General features: G+C 42.9%; 2 protein-coding genes across 2 annotated transcripts in view; both read right to left on the bottom strand.

Moving 5' to 3' along the window:
• The window catches only part of LOC135698958 (serine proteinase stubble), a 667,696-nt gene that overhangs the window by 211,377 nt on the left and 440,088 nt on the right, over nt 1–16,231 (bottom strand). The gene's annotated exons all lie outside the window — the stretch shown is intronic.
• LOC135698960 (uncharacterized) overlaps nt 1–16,231 on the bottom strand; it is a 44,764-nt gene that overhangs the window by 17,579 nt on the left and 10,954 nt on the right. Inside the window, exon 2 of the mRNA XM_065219120.1 lies at nt 8,875–9,657. Within this exon, the coding sequence (XP_065075192.1) occupies nt 8,875–9,616 (742 nt within the window). The 5' untranslated portion in view covers nt 9,617–9,657. The remainder of the gene's footprint in view (nt 1–8,874; nt 9,658–16,231) is intronic.

Genomic DNA, 16,231 nt, shown 5'->3' with positions numbered 1-16,231 from the left:
TGTGCTAAAACTATAATAGCAAAGCATTTTCACTCATGTTTGTGCAAAAATATCTTTGCTTACAAGATTAAGTACGATTGACACTAAAACATTTGCGATAACCCGTAAAATGAGCGATTTTAGGGGTGTATGACGAAGATAGCGCAGAGCCCTATCTAATGTCTGAAATTTAGAGATCTATAAGCCCCTAAATCTTGAGGTTTCTGTTTTTGAAATTACGATTTTTTTAACTTTATTATTGAGATTTTTAGCCAACGGGCTAGTTTATCTCAAGGTGAAATTGCGAAGTGTAATATGAATGAGGACTCTTTAAACGAACCTTTGCTTCTAACAATTTTACGGATTTCCAGTTTGTTTAAATTTTCCGCAAATTGTCAACGACTAAGGATCTTATTTAGCGGAATTTTGATTACCACATGATTTCAAAATCATATGATTAAAAGATTTCATAAACAACGCTGGTTTAATAACTCTTATTATTAAAAAAAAACTGACTGCTGAAGTTCATAGAAACTCCCTAAAGTTCGTAGAACTTCCCTGAAGGGTTCATTGAAGTTTGTATTGCCTGAATTTCATGGGACTTCCCTGAAGTTCGAAGGACTTTTTTTTTAAGATCTTAGGACTTCCCTAAAGTTCGGAGTTTTTTTTGAAATTCATAGGAATTTCTTAAATATCGTAGAAGTACCACGAAGTTCGTAGAAATTCTCAGAAGTTCGTAAGACTTCCTTCAAGTTCGAAGATCTGAGGACTTCCCTGAAGTTTGAAGGACTTAACTGAATATATGAGGACCCTAATTTAGAAGAGCTTCCTTGAAGTTCGTAAGGCTTTTAATATCGAAGGGTTTTCCAAAAGTTTGTGGGTCTTTCCTTAATTTCTTGGAAATTCCCTGAAGTTTGGAGAGCTCCCATGAATTTCGTAGGACTACCTGTAGTTCAATCGACTTCTCGGAAGTTCTAGGAACTTTTTTGAGCTTGGAGAACTATGTTAAGTTCAGAGGACTTCCCAAGAGTATTGAAGACTTCTCTGAAGCTCGGAAAAAATCCATAAGTGTCATAGGATTATCCTTAAGTTTTAAGCAATGCCTAAATGTCGTAGATGTTACCTTAAATCTGTAGAAAATTCTGTAAAATTCGTAGTTATTCCCCAAAGATTAAAGAACTTCCCTGAAGTTCGTAAGACCGTCGTAGGTCATCACAGTAGTTCACAGGATTTTCCTGAAACTTGAAAGACTTTCCCGAATTTTGTAGAACTTGCATGAAGTTCGAAGGTCTTATATGAAGTTTTTAGAAATAGAACTTTTTTTATTGAACATGTTGAACAGGTACTTCAAAGTAGTTACGCGACGGCACTGCTAAAGTCTGCTATCAATTAAGCACAAATCTAGACTAACATTTGAAAGGGGCGTAAGAGCCAAAATGTAAACAAACCATATTTGCCACATAAAGAGAGAATAGTTCACAAACTACTCGATAAACACAAAAATGTAGAAGAAAATATCACTTCAAATCATCAAAAACGTTTCTTCTTACATGGCGTATTTCCAACTTTCAACTCTATGATGCATCTGGTTGTTACGCCTTGCACCAGAACTACGAATTATATCGTTTTAATATGCCAAACGTATTGATTCTGTAGTATCTAGGCACGCCCGATTCATTTGAAATGCATCCGATTGATAGTTCACGTGTAAACAACGAACAAAAAGAAGACCAAAAAATCTCCGGGCGTAATTCCACTCTCACAAAATTTGCGAACGAAGAACCAAGGCGGAACAACAAACAAAATATCCCGAGGGTGTACTTCCACGGCGTATCACCAGTGTTGGCAGTTCAAAGGGTGGATGATCCGGGGGGTAACAACATGTATGAAATTATCAGGGCGTATGATGTTTTCTTCTCGATTTCACGACAAAGAAAACTTTTTTTGAGTTTTTAGTGATGCATGATGATAGATTACACTTTTAACTATATGTCAAGCTTATAAAATCATCCAGAAAATGGAAAGTCGTGAAATAGGATTAATTTTTAGGTCATCAAAATTCAGAAGCGATTTTCTCGATATGGTAATTTTGGAATTACGCCCTTTTCAAATGTTAGTCTAGAAATCATACATGCAATTGATTCGAGAAAAAAAATTAAATTAAAAATAAATACAAAATATATTTACTAAATTCTCAGGGTAAATTTTGTTTATCAATGTTTGTTGTGTGAAAGATTTAGCTTAAACAAAATAGTTAGTTTTGACCTGATTATAAAAAGAAACTTTGACATCCTGCATACAATTTAAAACCTATTTAAATTATACAAACAAGTTTATTTTCCTGGTGGACTTATGAACTTCCTGGTTTTTTCCCGGTTTTTCCTGGTGAAAATAAATTCCCGACTTTTTCCCGGATTTCCTGGTTTTACTGGTTCACTTGCCACCCTGAGTGATGTGCGTTGTTCGGGTATCGGAGACACTCTCGAGTCCCTTTGAATCTCGAAGGGGGTTACGGCAAGGTGATGGACTTTCGTGTCTGCTATTCAACATCGCGTTAGAAGGTGTGATCAGAAGAGCTGCGATAGACACGAGTGGCACGATCTTCAGGAAGTCCATCCAGCTTCTTGGCTTCGCCGATGACATCGACATCCTGGCTCGGAACTTTGAGACGATGGCGGAAACGTATATCAGGCTGAAGACTTGCCATCAACGCATCGAAGACAAAATACATGAAAGGAAGAGGTTCTAGGGAAGACAGACTCCCACCCCGAGTTCAGATTGACGGTGACGAAATCGAGATGGTCGATGAGTTCGTGTGTTTGGGTTCACTGGTGACCGCCGAAAATGATACCAGCAGCGAAATTCAACGACGCATTATGGCAGGGAATCGTGCCTACTTTGGACTCCGGAGGTCGCTCCGGTCGAATAAAATTCGCCGCCGCACGAAGTTGACCATCTACTAGACGCTGATTAGACCGGTGGTACTCTACGGCCACGAGACCTGGACTATGCGTACCATCTACGGTGGAGTGCAGATCGATGACGGAACGTGGAGGAGACGAATGAACCACGAATTGCAAAAATTGGGCGACTACGGTGGGCTGGCCACATCGTAAGAATACCCCACGACGACCCAGTGAAAATGGTTCTCAAGGGCAAGGTGGATCGACCAAGTAGAAGTCGACCTGTGGACCCTTCGCAGACTACGAGGCTGGCAAAGTGTGGCCATGGATCGATTAGAGTGGAGACGACTTCTTCGGACAGCAGAAGACAACAAGGGCTTAGCCTGATTGGTACGGTAAGTAAGTCGTTCCAATGTTCGTCAAATGACTAAGCAAACTGATATTCCCAATCGAATGAGGTTTCGTTGATAGCCGATAGCTGCTTTTCTCATTTTTGTCCAATTTATTCAATTGATTTAGAGAATTGTAGTTGTAGCACTGGTCGTGGGAGAAACTTTCGAAAGATGTCGGAACAAATTTTTGGCGAAGTTTGGAAAAAAAACTAAAATGCAAAACCTTCTGAACGAATTTTGAAAAAAATTACCACTAACAACTTCTGAGGGATGTGGAAAGAAACTTCCGGAAGTAGTCAGTTGCATCTTCCTGGAAAGTCGGAAGCCTCGAGAAAACCTTTCAGTTTTTATTTTAAAAATATGTTCGAGGAAGATTGAAGAAGCTTACAGATGAATTTTGAAAAAGAAATTGCCGAGAATTCGAAAAGAAAAACTTCCTCAAATTGGAAAAATTTACGGAAGAAGAAGGAAGCTGGAAAATAAATCTCCTGAGAGAGATAAGTGAAAGCTTCTGGAGAATATCGGAAAAACTTCTAACGTAAGCCAGAAGAGTTTTAAGTGGCAGTTTGTCAAAAAATCTTCCGACAGAAATCCAGACGACATATACTCCAACCCTAGGATAATTCTGGGAAATGTCAGGAGAAACTTCGGGAGAATCTTACAGGGGAAATCGATTGAAAATTTCGGCAGATGTTCAAAGAAACTAGCGAGATGAGTTTTGGAATGACGTCGGCAATACTTACCGGAAGAAACGAGAAGCACGTCTGAAGCAATTACCAAGGGAAATAATTAGACGTAAAAATACATCCGGATGAAGTTGGAAGAAGATTCCGGGGAAAAAGGAGAAACTTCTGGGTAATGCCGCAAGAAACTTCTTAGAAAAGAAGGGGGAGAAACCTCAGGCAGGGAAATGGAAAAACCTCGAAATTGCCTTGGAAATCTCATCAGGACTCTCTAAAAAATATTCTCAGAACCTATTTAGATCATAAGAAATGAACTACAATCAACATGGAATTTCCCCCCAGGACAACCTGAAACATCTACTCTGAACTCACAAAATTTAATTGGAATCCTAATCAAGACTTTCTAAAAGTTCTTCCCGAAACTCCATTGGAATTTTTCGCTGAAATACCATCTTGCTATTCCTAGAATTCATTCTAAAATCTCCTCAAAATTCTCTTCATAGTTCTTCAAAGTGACTGTATCCTGAAAATCTACTCCAATCCAAGGGTATTGACATTTGTTCAAGATTTAGAATCTTGTTCTTCCAAAGAGAGGACGAAGTGTATTTTTCCGCGATTTGTCATCAAAATGGACGGTTTTTACCGATGTCCCGGTTGACTGGTCACCCTGATAATAATTAACAGAATTCGATTAAAGTACAACAACAAAATATGTTGAGGATCGAATCTAATTCCCGGTTTTCCTGGTTCAGTTGCCACCCTGAAGATCCATAAAATTCGTTGATCTTTTCCAGAGCTTCCTCAATATTCACCTAAAGTTCCCTAAATTTCTTCAAAGCTCCCAGGACTTATCTCCAAATTTCCCAACACTGCAAGTCACAACTAGAGATGGGAGATCCGCTCCCGAGCTGTTCTAAAGACCCGATTCACTAAAGTGAGCTGATGACCCGCGGTTCATTCTTTTAGAAATCACAGCCAATCTAAACCATTCAATCCGTGACTTATAGCGGAATTTTTCAAAAAAGCACGCATTGAACAGTCACAGCGTATACCAAGATGCGCGCGTAATTCAACATGTGCATACTGATCGATAGCATCAACCGTAAAAGCAAACTTCCAAGCGGTTGTATGGGAGAGAGAGAGACATATGTACATGTGTTACACGATGTTAAATTTCTACTGGTATTATCCAATGTATTTACGTACCCAGCTCTTATTTCTCCAGCATGTGTGCTCTCACCTCTCCTCGCATCATTCTCTGGGGGAGCGGAAGATCCGCACAAAAGCAAAGAACCGAAAAGCTTAATGCAGCTCTCCAGTTTAGCAGCTCATCTCCGGATCCGAATCATCGGCTCGAATGATTCAGTGAGATGACAGCTGTCGGACCCGTCCAGCTCTTCGGATCTTTTTCTCTCTCGATTCTTCACGATTCAGCTCCGGATCCGGATCTGAGCTGATGATCTAGAGCTGAAGCCGAGAATAGAGAGAGAGAAAGCTCCTCTTCGTTAATGCACGCTCTGATCTGAGTACACCATTAGACTTATGATATCAGTGAGCTGATGAGCTGCAGTTCCTAAAAATGAACCGCGGGTCATCAGCTGACTTTAGTGAGTTGGGTCTATAGAACACCTCGGGAGTCCATCTCTAGATCTGAGCTGAAGCCGAGAATAGTGGGAGCAATTTCTGCAGCACAATTGCTCCCACTATTCTCGGCTAAAGGTAGATTCCGTCCTGAGCGATATTTCATGCGCGGGGCGAGATTTTGCGAATGTACGAGGAGAGGGATAGAAGTACTAGTTGTCTCTCTCATTCCAACACAAATTCTGCTCCGCTCCGCAAATGCACGCTCATATTTGAATACACCATTTGACTTATGATATCAGTGAACTGATGAGCTGCGGTTCCTAAAAATGAACCGCGGGTCATCAGCTGACTTTAAGAATCGGGTCTATAGAACAGCTTGGGAGTCCATCTCTAGATCTGAGCTGATGATCTGGAGCTGAAGCCGAGAATAGTGGGAGTAATTGTGCTAGAGAATCAAGGTGGATTCCGTCCTGAACGATATTTCACGCGTGGGGCGAGATTTTGCGAATGTACGAGAGGGAGAGAATTACTAGTTGTCTCTCTTATTCCAACACAAATTCTGCTCCGCTCTGCTAATGCACGCTCAGATCTGAATACACTATTAGACTTATGATATCAGTGAGCTGATAAGCTGCGGTTCCAAAAAACAAACCACGGGTCATCAGCTGACTTGAATGAATCGGGTCTAAAAAACCGCTTGGGAGCCCATCTCCATATCGCGTGTGAAATTTGTGTAAAAAATTCTATAATTTAAAGGTGAGCTGAAGAGCTGTTCAAAAGAATCGACTCCCTTTAATCAGCTGGATGGGTCTGATCCGCTCAGCCAGATGAGCTATTTTGCCCACCTCTAGTCACAACTGCTGTAAGTTTCATGGATGTCAATTGAATGGAGAAAAAAAATCATCTTCAAGCGTTAAGACGCCGGAAGTGAATGTTTCCTTTGACCTCAACAGTGTCCTTCGGTTCCCACCTAAATCCAAACATCGAGAAACTCAATTGTGGATGCTTCTAGAATCGTACTCCATAAATTATGTATCACCCAACTGAACCGACCGGACGGAGTCACGGGCGTCAGCATCTCGGTCGGCGCCAGCCAAGCGAGGCTCAAAATGGCCACGGTTTCGCTTACATAACAAACTCCCGTGGTGCTGCTCGGCCTGAGCTCGCACTTGGTCCCTCTCGCCAAAAATCGATAAAATTCCAGTCCCGTCAGCCAGCCAGCCAGCCACCGACCATGTTGTGGGCTGATGTGTGCCCCGATTTGGATCCGCGCGCCTGGCAATGTGCGAACCAACGACGGACAAAGGAAAAGTTTCCTGGCCCCGCACACCATCATCATCATCATCATCATCATCATCATCATCATCATCATCATCATCATCATCAACATCATTACACCATTGCCATGGTATTCTTCCCTACGCCCTGGAACGCAGCTCGGCCCCGGACAGTTTCAGTCGACCCTCTTCGACCGTGTTTTTTTTTTGCGCCGTTGCCGTCAAATCCCCGGAGCCAGGTTTGGGCCAGGACAGGTCGTAGGAAGGAGCAACGATTTCACAGAGTTCTGAGAAACCCTCTTCTGAAACCTGTACACCACCATCACCAGCACCACCACCACCATTGCCATCATTTACGACGGCCACACGGAGTAGCAGCAGCAGCAGGTAAGCAGGCAGCTGAAACGTTCAGCTCAAGGGGACCGACCGACGACCGTACAGCCGCGCCGTACCCGAGTCAAAGTCTTCTTTTTCAGTGCATTGCTGCTGTTGCTGTCGAACCCCCCGCGCCGCGCACCGCCCGCTGCCATTCCGGTTTGGGATGGCCTCGACGCTGTGAGCTGTGCGGGCCCCGGCAAACGGCACACACGATGGCAACGGTGCGGTGTGCGGCCATCCGGTTCGGAGCATTTTTTCCCTTTCGCTTGAGAGCGCGGCGGCGGCAGTGGTGGCGACTATGGCGAAGGCGATGACGCACACGGACACGGCACAAAATTCATACACTCACACAGTTCGTGGCAGGGTGGCAGCAGCAGCCGAAACGGCAGAGGCGGTAGGTACGAACCGGGGTAAATGTGCGGTCAAATTTCGTTCCCTGCTTGGGATGCTGCCGTCTTTCGCTGTGCTATACTGGAACTGCGGCAAGCACCCAACGTCTTGCGTTGGTGGGTAGGAAGGAGACGGAGAATGTTTGTCATTTGCCATCTTGTCGTCGTCTACCTGGTGCGCGATTTAGGACTTTCTAGGAGATGATGAATTTTCAAAACTGAATCAATGCCGTTCGTGAGTCCTTTGACCCTTAGCAAAGGAACACCCTGTTGAATTCTTTATACTCAAAGTAAACCCCCCCCCCCACTATCGCAAGACATCCCCAGACGACGACCCTTCTTTTTAGCCGTGCAGAGCTAACGGCCCTTCGCACTCAAATGCCAGGAAACGTTCACGAAAAAGTACCATCTGTTATATGCTGCGAGGACGAGTCCCCTCCGTCCGTGTGCCAGCTGAAAGCCTAAGCTTGAGTTTCTTCTCATTTCCTTCTGTGTGTCCCCCTCTCCCTGCACACTCACTCACTCACTCACACCCGCCGCTCACCATCCTCCCCCATCATCGCATCATCTTTTTGGCACAGGCAGCGGAGAAAGGCCACAAACGACGACGACGACGGCGACGGCGAAAGGAAGCGCAAAAGAATCCAAGACCAAGCCCTGTGCCGTGCCGTGTCCCTTTTGGAAGTGCGTTGTTTCCCTGTTGGTTTTTAGTCGAGCGCTTCGATGTGTTTGTGTAAGCCAATACCTAGATGGACGGTTTTTTTTAGTTAGTGGGACTTCGAGGAAGGCCAACCAGAGCGAGTGCTCTGAACCTTTCCGTCCTGTCCTGTCCCTGCGCTGCAGCGGTGGCTGTGGATAGGTACATACGGCCTCGCCAACAGCAGCGGGGTAGATTTTTTCACCGTTCTCTCAACCAACGTCATCGTCATTACCATCATCATCATCATCAACACCACCGTCATCGTCAATCATCGGAGCAATGTGTGCCGAAAAGGTCATCATTTTGGTATCGAAGCTTTAGAAATTACTTTTTTATCCTGGGAAAAGGGGTGGGGTGCGGTCCTGCCAGGAAGGATTTCAGCCTGCTCCAGGCTAGGCCTTTTTGTACTAGACTGGCTTCTTGCTTACGCAATATCAAACTTCAAGAAACAACTTCTCTTATCCAACCTGCAACTGAAAGGAGAAAGGAGTTCTCCTTTCAAAATACCGGTTCGAAAATCCTTTCGCTTCGCTCCGCAACAGTCATTGTACCGTAATCAATCATGCAATGCATTCTATCTTCAACTCACCCGTGCAATTGACCGGATCCTCCGCATCGGAAACGTCCCTCGAAAACTGCAACTTGCCCAGGTGCTGATTCCGGTTGTGATCCACATCGGCACTGTCCTCCTCTTCCTCCTCGACGAACACATTGCCCACGGTGGCATCCGAGTCCCGCACGTTGAAATCGTAGTTCGGCTTCAGACCGGCTTTTTTAAGTGCATCCACATAGCGCGATATCGTGCGCAAACTTGGCAGCTGCAGTTCCCCGTCGCGAATCAACGACTGGTACGACTGCACCCCGATGGCGGCCTTCAGCTTGACAGCCGCCTTCAGATTCGGTTCCTTCCACTTCTTTCGGATTTCTTCATCCACAGCGGCGGGAATCGGCTGGGCCGGGGTACTTCCCCCGCTCTCGCTACTCCCGGAATTGTGTGCAGCAGCAACTGAGACAGCAGGATTGGCAGTAGTAGCTTGCAATTTGTCGGCCAATCGCTTCAGGCGCTTCTTGGCTGCATAGTACTCGCGCTTTACGGTGCCATAGCGCAGTTTGTTACTGTCCAGCATTTTTTTGTAGTCCAACAGTGTGGTCAGCAGTCGACTGTTTTCATCCCGTAGGACGGTTACTTCGTTGCTATCGCTGAGCACTGGCAGGATGCCGTTTGGGAGTCGATTGCTGCCGACATGGATGCTGTTGATTGATTCCAGCTGCTGGCTATGGGACAGCTCCTGATCGGAACCGTCTTCCATCGGGATGGGAGAGTCGGTCATACTGGAAGCCGGGCTGTCGTTGGACGTGGCTCTGGTGCGATCTGTGGGAAAGGGGGCGAAAATGGATTCGGTTAGAAGTCATTCAAGTTGAGCCTACGCTTGAGCTAAAGTTAAGATAAACGGAATTGGATTTAGGAAAAAATGCAGAGTCGCAGGTCAAGAAAGGAATGGGTAGGAATTTGTTGACGTGACACTTGCTTTGATGGAAGCCGAGGAGTCCTCTGCACTTCCACGATTAATCACTGGGATGTTGGGTAAGAGGGTTGGTTAGCAGCAGGGTTCGTTTTGGTAAACGATACGCTGAATTGATATCCTAACGATCATAAAACGCGAAGGAGCATGGGATTGAATCCACGGTTCTCTGCAAAAACGTTTGCCACTAGGCAAACGAGCTCCTTTTAAATCATTGAGTTGCTTTAATTACCATGTAATCGTATTAACAAATAAAACGATTGACGAATCTTGCATGTGGATGGGCCTGATAGACTGATGATGATGTTCTGCAAGCAAAAACGGTCGCTTTAAGGCCACCGAGCCCCTAATACACGATAAACAAGCGATTTGACCATAGTTCTATTTAATATTAAAGGACCTGGGACCGCGTTTTCTGCTCAGTAAGCAAGCCACTGCAACCGACGATCTTTCAAATCCGAAAACTAAAAGCTACGAAAAATCACATAGGCCTTCATTACTTTCACGCAACTAACTGGAATTGTGTCGTTTTGACTTGATTTCCCCTCTGACTCGAAGTAGCTTGAATCTTGGTGCTGAACTTTGTGTTTGGAAGCAAGTGATTTCTAGTGATGGGTATTTTTGGAACGAGGACGCAGTGAAGATACCGAAAATCAATGTTCGACGCCAGTTTGGAATCCATTGTTTTCAGATAAACTGTCAAATACCCTACAATATGGGTATTTTCGTCAAATACCTTACAATATCGGTATTGGCGGCTCTCAGATTCGGAAAAGCTATTAAATTCCCTGCAATATGGGTATTTTCGGAACATCGCGAAAATCGATGTCTGATGCCATTTTTACATCCAAGATGGCGGCCATTTACTTCGAAAAATTGTCAAATCCGGACAACTTTGAGATTTGGGCGTAATTGCTTTTGTAAACAAACACGTCAATCGCGATTTCTCATTAAAAAAGCTCAACCTTACGAACAAACTATACCAAATGAAATAAAAATCATTCCTCTACCGGTATGTGTTATTAGTTTTTAAGATTGAGATTTAATTCGCGAGAAATCGGCGATTGGCGTGTTTGTTTACAAAAGCAATTACACCCTAATCTCGAAGTTCTCCGGAAATACCCTATATTATTTTCGGAACGGGGACGACACGTAGATGCCGAAAATCGATGTCCGACGCCATTTTGTAATCCAAGATGGCGGCTCTCATAATCTGAAAAACTGTCAAATACCCTACAATATGGATATTTTCGGAACGGGGAAGACGTGTAAATGCCAAAAATCAATGTCCGACGCCATTTTGGAATCCAAGATGGCGGCCATTGGTTTAAGATAAACTGTCAAATATCCTACAATATGGGGATTTTAAGAACGGGTTTGACGTGTACATCCTGAAAATCGATGTCTGACGCCATTTTGGAATCCAAGATGGCGACCATTGGTTTCTGAAAAACTGTCAAATACCCTACAATATGGGTATTTTCGGAACGGGGAAGACTTGTAGTTGCTAAAAATCAATGCCCAACGCCATTTTGGAATCCAAGATGGCGGCCATTAGTTTAAGATAAACTGTCAAATATCCTACAATATGGGTATTTTAAGAACGAGTTTGACGTGTACATCCTAAAAATCGATGTCTGACGCCATTTTGTAATCCAAGATGGCGGCTCTCATAATCTGAAAAACTTCAAATACCCTACAATATGGATATTTTCGGAACGGGGAAGACGTGTAGATGCTAAAAATCAATGTCCGACGCCATTTTGGAATCCAAGATGGCGGCCATTGGTTTAAGATAAACTGTCAAATATCCTACAATATGGGTATTTTAAGAACGAGTTTGACGTGTACATCCTGAAAATCGATGTCTGACGCCATTTTGAAATCCAAGATGGCAACCATTGGTTTCTGAAAAACTGTATAATACCCTACAATATGTGTATTTAGGAACGGTTACGATGTGTACATCCCGAAAATCGATGCTTGACGCCATTCTGGAATTCAAGATGGCGGCCATTGGTTTAAGATAAACTGTCAAATACCCTACAGTATGGGTATTTTAAAAACGGGTTTGACGTGTACATCCTGCAAATCGATGTATGTCGCCATTTTAAAATCCAAGATGGCGACCATTGGTTTCTGAAAAACTGTCAAATACCCTAAAATATGGGTATTTTCGGAACGGGGAAGACGTGTACATCCTAAAAAAATCGATGCTTGACGCCATTTTGTAATTCACAATATCGGCCATTGATTTCAGAAAAAAAACTGCCAAAGACCCCACTACTATATGGGTATTTTAGGAAGGTGGCCGACGTGTAGATGCCGAAAATTGATGTCTGACCATTGATGTGTAGATGGATAATGTTGTTTTTTTTTTTATTGGTTTATTAGATTTTTAGCACAATGAATGGTCCCAATGTCGTATTTAGGAAGACAAACAAATTTGCGCCCAAACCGTCAGTTTTACGTATATAGTGTCTTGGGTAAAGTTTCTTCATATTCTTTGGCCGATCTATTTATCGGAATTGGTTGCAAATGCTATCATGAAGCTTTAGTGTGATAATTTATTAGCTAGAGAATGATCTTAGAAGAGGGTAGGTCGATAGTTCCGTTGGAGTACGGCAGTATGAAAATTGAATAGAAGTTGAAAATGAGCGAAGGGCCATTAATGCGACAGTACAAAGTCAAACGCACACATGTGAAAGCCTCGTACTGCGCTTCGATGAGGTTGACGATCTTATCAGGGACTCCCTTGCGTCTCAGAGCGCCCCACAAGTGTTCGTGGTTTAGTCGGTCGAAAGCTTTTTCGTAGTCAATGAATACCAAGTACAGGGACTTTCGTAACTCATTGACCTGCTTCAAGATGATGCGGAGCGTGACAATATGGTCCACACAGGATCTTCCAGCACGGAATCCTGCTTGCTGTCGTCGGAGAGTCGCGTCGATCTTCTCCTGTATCCGATTGAGGACAATTTTTACACAGAACTTTGAGAACAATACACAGTAACATGATGCATCGCCAGTTGTCGCATACAGTTGGATCCCTCTTCTTGGGGACTTTTACCAAGACATTTGTGAGGATAGCATGGGGTCAGCTTTGAGCATCTCTGCTGATATGCGATCGACCCCCGGGGCTTTGTTGGACTTCATACTTCGGATGGCTGCTTCTATCTCCTGCAATGATGGAGCTTCAGTGTTGACGCGAGTAACGCGCCTCACCCTTGGTGGATCATGCCGAGATGTTGATGGTTGGTTGACCGTTGAAACTTCGAGAACAGCTTCAAAGTGCTCAAACCAACGTTTCAACTGGTCAGTGGGGTCGGTGAGCAACTGCCCAGTCGCGTCTTTCACAGGGATCCTTGGGTTCATCCTTGCCCCGCTCAGGCGTCGTGAAACATCATAGAGAAAGTGGATATCACCAGTTGCTGCGGCTTTCTCCCCTTCATCAGCCAGGGAGTCCACCCACGCTCGCTTGTTCCGTATACAGGAACGCTTAACTTCCTATTCTAGAGCCTAATACCGCTCTCGGGTCCTTGCTCGCTCTATCGCGGCTTTTGCCTCCCTCCGCTCCTCGATCTTCCTCCAGGTTTCATCGGTGATCCACTTCTTCCTCTGAGTACGCAGCTCACCCAGGTTGTTCTCGCTTGTTTCAATAAAGGCATTCTTGATGCTCGTCCACTGTTCTTCTACGCTGCCACCTTCCGGAATATTAGCTGCGCGAGCCTCGAGTTCTTCGACGAACGATCTCTTCACTGCTGCTTCACTTCACTTCACACCCGCGCAATGCCTAGGCGGATCTCACCGACCAGGAGATGATGGTCAGATGCGATGGTAGCACTTCATGATTACGTTTAGTGGAATCAGCAATTGCAATAAAACTAGTAAATTTAAAATCGTTCGATTCTTCGTCTTTAAAATAAATAGCGTTTGCCCAATGAAAGCCTTGAACTGCATCCTGCACAACGAAAGAATAATTCTCCGAAAAATCACAGATGCTGATGTATTCTGTAGCTTTCAAATTGCTTTTGACGTGAAAATGAAGAGTTTAAGCAAGTAGTTTGAATAACAGCTTTGAAATTTAAAGAAGAATCACATGAAGTTTCAAATAACGTACCTGAAGCAGCGATTCTGGATGGTCCTGCAACGGCTTCTATGGTCACGGTATCATTGGGTTCATACAGTTTGTGGTAGCAACGTTGACAAATGAAGGAGCTACTCTCATCTATTTTAATCTTTTTTTCCACTGCATAATCGTACAGTTTATTGGTGATTTTTCTGGCACATGAACTCAACATCCAAACACCACACATTGAACACTTACGTTTCATTTTTAGTTATTCTTCGATTCAACTGTTCTAGTAGGAAACTTTGTTTTCTAACTGATAATTTCTTTCATAGCATTCCTCGCGTAACACGATTCTCTCTTTCGCGAATAGCCCGACTGCAAATGAATTTCCCATTTAGTGTGGTCTGCTTAGTGAGAAATACGTTTATGATGCCGTGGTAAACCAACGGGAAAGTCCTTGAAGAGAATCGATCAACGAGGATAGGCCCTTTTCAAATGTTACGCGAGATTCCTTGTTTTATGTGAAGCATTATATCGTACCTAGGAGTGAGTGATATACCTACGAGTCTAAGCTGTAACTCATAGGTATATCACTCGTTCGTAGGCCATGATGTCACTACAAACAGCTGTTTCAGGTAAATAGATGAACATTGCGAAGAAATTCAAACACCACCAAACATTTCCAAATGTCACTAACACCACGAAGCCTATTGGGCTGGAGCTTATGTAAAAGTCATTGCCTACGAACGAGTGATATACCTATGAGTTACAGCTTGGACTCGTAGGTATATCACTCACTCGTAGGTACTGATGCAACATCAGGGCTGGTAGCGTTCAATGATGTCAAAAATAGTGATTTTAGTGACCATGTTGAAGAATTAAGTGACCACATAGTGACTTATAGTTGTAAAAAAGTAACTAAGAGAAGAAAATTAGCCGTTCTGATGGCATACCAAATAAAGTTTGATGTTTTAGACTTATTCAATTAGATTCTCATAAACACTTTAAAATAAAAACATTTAATATTCCTAGTTATTTTCATTCACACATTGAACTTTATAGATCCAGAATGGACAAATACATTTTTAAAATTCAGAGGCTTCAAATGTTTTTTTTTTTTGTTCTAGAATATGCATATTTCCTACAAACTTTATAAATTCTGAACTGAAAAGTTATAATATTTCAAGAAATTTTCAAGAATCTGGAGTCAAATTCCTTGTACAGTTTTAAGGCTCATGGAATTTTATTATAATTTCTAAGGACCTCATTCCACGGGATTTCTGGGAAAAAATCTATGAGAAAAACATCTACTGCAATCTATTCAACAGTTCTGAGGAATTTTAGACTTCATGTGAAGCCTAAGCCTAAGATAGTAAACTCCAAGCGAATTTTCAAAATATTCCTGAAGTTAATCAAACTGCCTTGAAGTTCTTTTGGGGTTTGAGAAACTAGGCTGATGCTCGCAATACCTCATCATATTTTTTAACTTCTCTAAAATTTTTCGAACTTCCTAAAGTTTCCACAATTTTCCTATCGATCATGAATCTTCTCTTAAGTGTTAACAAATCACTGAATTTCTCAAATTTTTTTTTTAATTTATGTAATTTCCCTTCTCTGGAATATCTCTACTCTTAGGATATCTGTTCTTTCTTGAAGTTTTTTTTTTTTGTTTAGAGCTTTATTAGCGATATCTTTCTCGAAGTTCTCGGAACTTCTTTGAAGTGTTTGCAGTTCTCATGAAGCTTGTTGTACTTCCATGAATTTAATTGAACAGTTCTAAAAATTATTAAGCTTGCGTGAACTTCTGGACTACTGTGAAAACCTCAATGATTTTCTTAACATCTCTAAAGTTCTCTGAAAATCTGGCAACTTTTTGAATTTTCCACTAATTTAGTGAAACTAATGGAACTGAACTCCCCTGAAATTTCCATTGTTTTTGGAGCTTAACTAAACTTATTTGAGGGGGGGGGGGGGCGATATTTCGGATCTTCCCTTAAGTTCAATAGACTTTTATGAAGTTCTCGAAATGTTTCTGAAGATCTCTGTATTTCTGTGAAGTTTTCGAAGTTATTCTGAAATTTCAGGATCTTCTTTAAGCTTCCGCAGCGGAATAATTAATATAGTTCTATGATTTTCACTGAAGTTCTCAAGGTTTGTCTGAAGCTCAAATTATCGAAACTTGTTGGGTGGTAGTTGAGCAAATTTTATGGTGCAATACGAGTCTTCGATCCTATCGGAGCAGTTTCGATGATGGGTCCCTCCTCAAATCGCAGATACGCCACTGCAGCGAAACCATTCTCGCTAGCGTCGACGAATATGTGCATTTGGACTTTACTGGAACTTCCAACTGATGT

The sequence above is a fragment of the Ochlerotatus camptorhynchus genome, unplaced genomic scaffold, assembly GCF_037179485.1.
Source record: "Ochlerotatus camptorhynchus isolate MF236.1 unplaced genomic scaffold, CSIRO-AGI_Acam_v1.1 ptg000099l, whole genome shotgun sequence".
Taxonomy (NCBI): Eukaryota; Metazoa; Arthropoda; class Insecta; order Diptera; family Culicidae; genus Ochlerotatus; species Ochlerotatus camptorhynchus.
This window is presented reverse-complemented; position numbering and strand designations above follow the sequence as displayed.